General features: G+C 47.2%; 1 protein-coding gene across 1 annotated transcript; it reads left to right on the top strand.

The window, feature by feature from the left end:
• Positions 1 to 2916: 2916 nt before the first annotated feature.
• On the top strand, positions 2917 to 3417 carry LOC118757199 (the record flags this gene model as incomplete). Its single annotated transcript, XM_036491929.1, has 1 exon — positions 2917 to 3417. A coding segment is annotated over exon 1 (501 nt), but the record flags the coding sequence as incomplete, so codon positions are not given.
• Between the last annotated feature and the right edge of the window lie 252 nt (positions 3418 to 3669).

Here is a 3669-nt window from a genome sequence, read left to right as displayed (position 1 = left end):
GTCGCCTAGTGCCCCAGTATCTCCTTCTGATGCTGTGTTCCTAGCTACTGCCGTCGTTCTGGTAAAAAATCGTGCTGGAAGCTTCGTGCCTTGCAGGGCGCTTTTAGATTCTGGCTCCCAGTTACACTTTGTCACAACTCGCCTTGCAAACCAATTGCAGCTTGTAAAAGCAAAATCTTCTGCTACAGTATCTGGCATTGGAGATGTCAATTTCTCAACGGAGGGTTACTCAGTCGACCTCGTACTGAAGTCGCGGACTTCAGATTTCTCAACAAACATAACAGCTGTTGTTGTGCAAACCATAACCGACAACCAGCCTGGCTGCTCCGTGAGCACCAACGAGTGGAATGTTCCGTCGAATATACAACTAGCTGATCCTGGGTCCAACTTACCGCAGCGAATTGATCTGCTCATTGGAGCAGCATTGTTCTTCGATCTGCTATGTGTGGGGCAGATACGCTTGGCATACGGTTTACCACTCCTTCAGAAAACACGCCTCGGTTGGGTGCTATCTGGAGGGGGGCAACAAGCTCCAAAACTATCATCTTTTGTGGTGCGACGGAAGTCCTCCAGTGATATTATTTCCACTCGGTTGGAAGATTTAGTGCGTCAGTTCTGGGAAATAGAGCACAACTTCGAGCCGATCTCTAAGGCCTCCCAAGAAGATATCGACTGCGAAGCCCACTTCCGGGAAAATTATTTGCGATTGTCATCAGGCGAATACTCAGTTCGTCTTCCCATGAAGCGTGGTGTGGAGGCCCTTGGAGACTCCTATTTTCAAGCTCTTCAACGCTTCGAAAGTCTTGAACGAAAACTCGCTCGTAACCCTGAGCTTAAAACAGAATATAGTAAGTTCATAAAGGAATATCTGGACTTAATCACATGTCGCTAGTTACCAATGAGGTTTTTCAACAATGCAAGTATTTTCTGCCGCATCATTGCGTCATCAAGGATGACAGTAGCACAACAAAGCTGAGAGTGGTTTTTGATGGCTCTGCATCCCCTTCTTCGGGCTTTTCGCTGAACGACCTACTCATGGCAGGCCCAACTATTCAGCCGAAACTTTTTAATATCCTTATTAGATTTCGTACTTTTCCCATAGCACTTACTGGGGACATCTGTAAGATGTATAGGTGTGTTCGCGTCACCCCACCAGATAGCATGCTCCAATGCATATTGTGGCGTGAATCTCCTCAGGAAAACTTTGCCATCTATAAGTTAGACACGCTGACTTATGGAACTAAGCCTGCGTCATTTCTGGCCATACGTGCCATGCACCAACTCGCAGCTGACGAATCCTCGACTTACCCCATTGGTGCAGAAATAGTGCGTCGAGACTTCTACGTAGATGACTTGATATCTGGAGGCGATTCGATGGAAGAAGTACTGAATATCAAGATACAAACAACTAGCCTCCTTGCTCGAGGAAACTTTAAGTTACGCAAGTGGTGCTCTAATAGTCCAGATATCCTTCGTGATATACCTGACGTAGACAAGGAACGTTTCCTTAAGTTTGACGATGGCAGTGACATCACCAAAGCTCTGGGACTAGTTTGGGATCCGGTCAAGGACAAGCTGCTATTTTCGTTTGTGCCACAACGAGAACTCGGTAAAAACTCAAAACGGTCTGCGTTGTCTACTCTAGCTCGCTGTTACGATCCCCTTGGACTAATGGGCCCTACGCTGACCAAGGCGAAGATTCTTCTGCAACGCATGTGGAGAGACAAGCTTGAGTGGGATGAGAGTCTACCGCAATCGTTAAACACCGCCTGGTCTGCCTTTTGCAGCGGGTTTGCAGACATACAGCACCTATCATTTCCCCGTTACGTCTTGCAACCTGGGGCCATTACAGAAATTCATGCATTTTGCGATGCAAGCCTTGAAGCTTATGGGGCTTGCGTTTATACGCGTTCAGCCAAGGATAGTAAGGTACAAGTGCACCTGTTGTGTTCGAAGGCCCGTGTCGCTCCACTGAAGACTATCACCGTGCCCAAGCTGGAACTCTGTGCAGCAACACTGCTGGCACAACTCATGGGTGAGTTTACAAAAATGAAGCTTTTTAACTGTTCATTTCATTGTTGGTCAGATTCCTCCACTGTCCTCTCGTGGCTGCGAGAAGAACCATCGAAATTTAACGTATTTGTCGCTAACCGAATTTCCACCATACAATTAACGGAGGGCATGCGGTGGCACTATGTTCCGACAGCAATGAATCCGGCGGACATTTTATCCAAAGGAGCTACCCCGCAGGAACTTCTAGGATCTTCACTTTGGATGCACGGCCCGTCATTTTTGCGAGAAGTGGAGGGCAGCTGGCCGCGCATGTGTCTACCACAACCAAAACTTCCAGAACTTCGACAAAAGGTGTTGCTTGCCGCACATAACCGCAATGACATTTCGCTTTCGTTCAAGTACATTAATTCATTTGGAACAATGCAGCGCATTTTTGGGTACGTCAGCAAATTTGTCAATATTACAACATCGCCAAGCTCTTCGCAGCTCACAGTCGCAGATATTCACCATGGAACTCAACTGCTTATTCGCTTAGTACAAAGAGCGCAACTTTGGCCGGAGTACACGGCATTACAGGCCAACAATTGCGTCCCGAGTTCGAGCAGCATTGTTTCGCTATCACCATTTCTTGATGACTTTGGAATTATTAGAGTCGGCGGGCGATTAAAAAACTCTATGCTTAGTTTTGAATCGCGCCACCCATGCATTATTCCGAAGGATCATCCACTGACATTTAGTATAATAACCTTTTTTCATCGCAAACAACATCACGCAGGTCCTCAAGCTTTACTCGCCTTCATTCGAATGCAGTTTTGGCCCATAGGTGGTCGGAAAACAGTCACTCGAGTCCTACAAAAATGCATTATTTGCTGCAAATCGAGACCGCGCCTTGTCGAGCACATAATGGCCGACCTGCCTAAAGAGCGAATTCAGGCCTCGCGCCCATTCATAGTCACCGGTGTGGACTACTGTGGGTCATTTTATTACAAGCCTGAAGTACGCAATAAATCGCCCCACAAATGTTATGTAAGCGTTTTCATTTGCTTCGCCACAAAGGCTGTATGGATGGAGTTGGTAAGAGACCTCTCAACAGGTGCTTTCATTGACGCGCTAAAACGATTCATCGCTACGCGTGGCATACCCAGCTGCATCTGGTCTGACAATGCGACGAATTTTGTAGGCGCCAAGAACGAGCTTAAAGAACTACGGAACTTAGCCCTCAGCGAGAAACACCGCAGCGAAGTCCACAACTTTTGCCTCAGTAATGGCTTTGATTGGCGTTTCATCCCACCTCGCTCTCCGCACTTTGGCGGTTTGTGGGAAGCGGCCGTAAAAACAGCCAAACAACATTTCTATCGTTCCGTTGGCTCATCACTGCTTGGCTTCGATGAATTGCGTACTTTGGTATGTCAAATCTGTGCTGTAATTAACTCTCGTCCTCTTGTACCCCTTTCAGAAAACCCAGAGGATTTAGATGTGCTAACGCCAGGCCATTTTTTGATTGGTGGTTCTCTGACAGCTCTTCCGGAACCAGATCTAACGACGCTAAACTACGACCGACTTGATCGATGGCAGCGTGCAACATACATTAAACAGGTTTTTTGGAAGCGGTGGACTCAAGAGTATCTAACTCTTCTACAGCAACGCGCAAAGTGG

Source organism: Rhagoletis pomonella, unplaced genomic scaffold, assembly GCF_013731165.1.
Source record: "Rhagoletis pomonella isolate Grant_MI unplaced genomic scaffold, Rhpom_1.0 Rhpom_scaffold_15251, whole genome shotgun sequence".
NCBI classification, from domain to species: domain Eukaryota; kingdom Metazoa; phylum Arthropoda; class Insecta; order Diptera; family Tephritidae; genus Rhagoletis; species Rhagoletis pomonella.
Note: the sequence above shows the minus strand (reverse complement) of the source record. Positions and strands in the feature narration are given on the sequence as shown.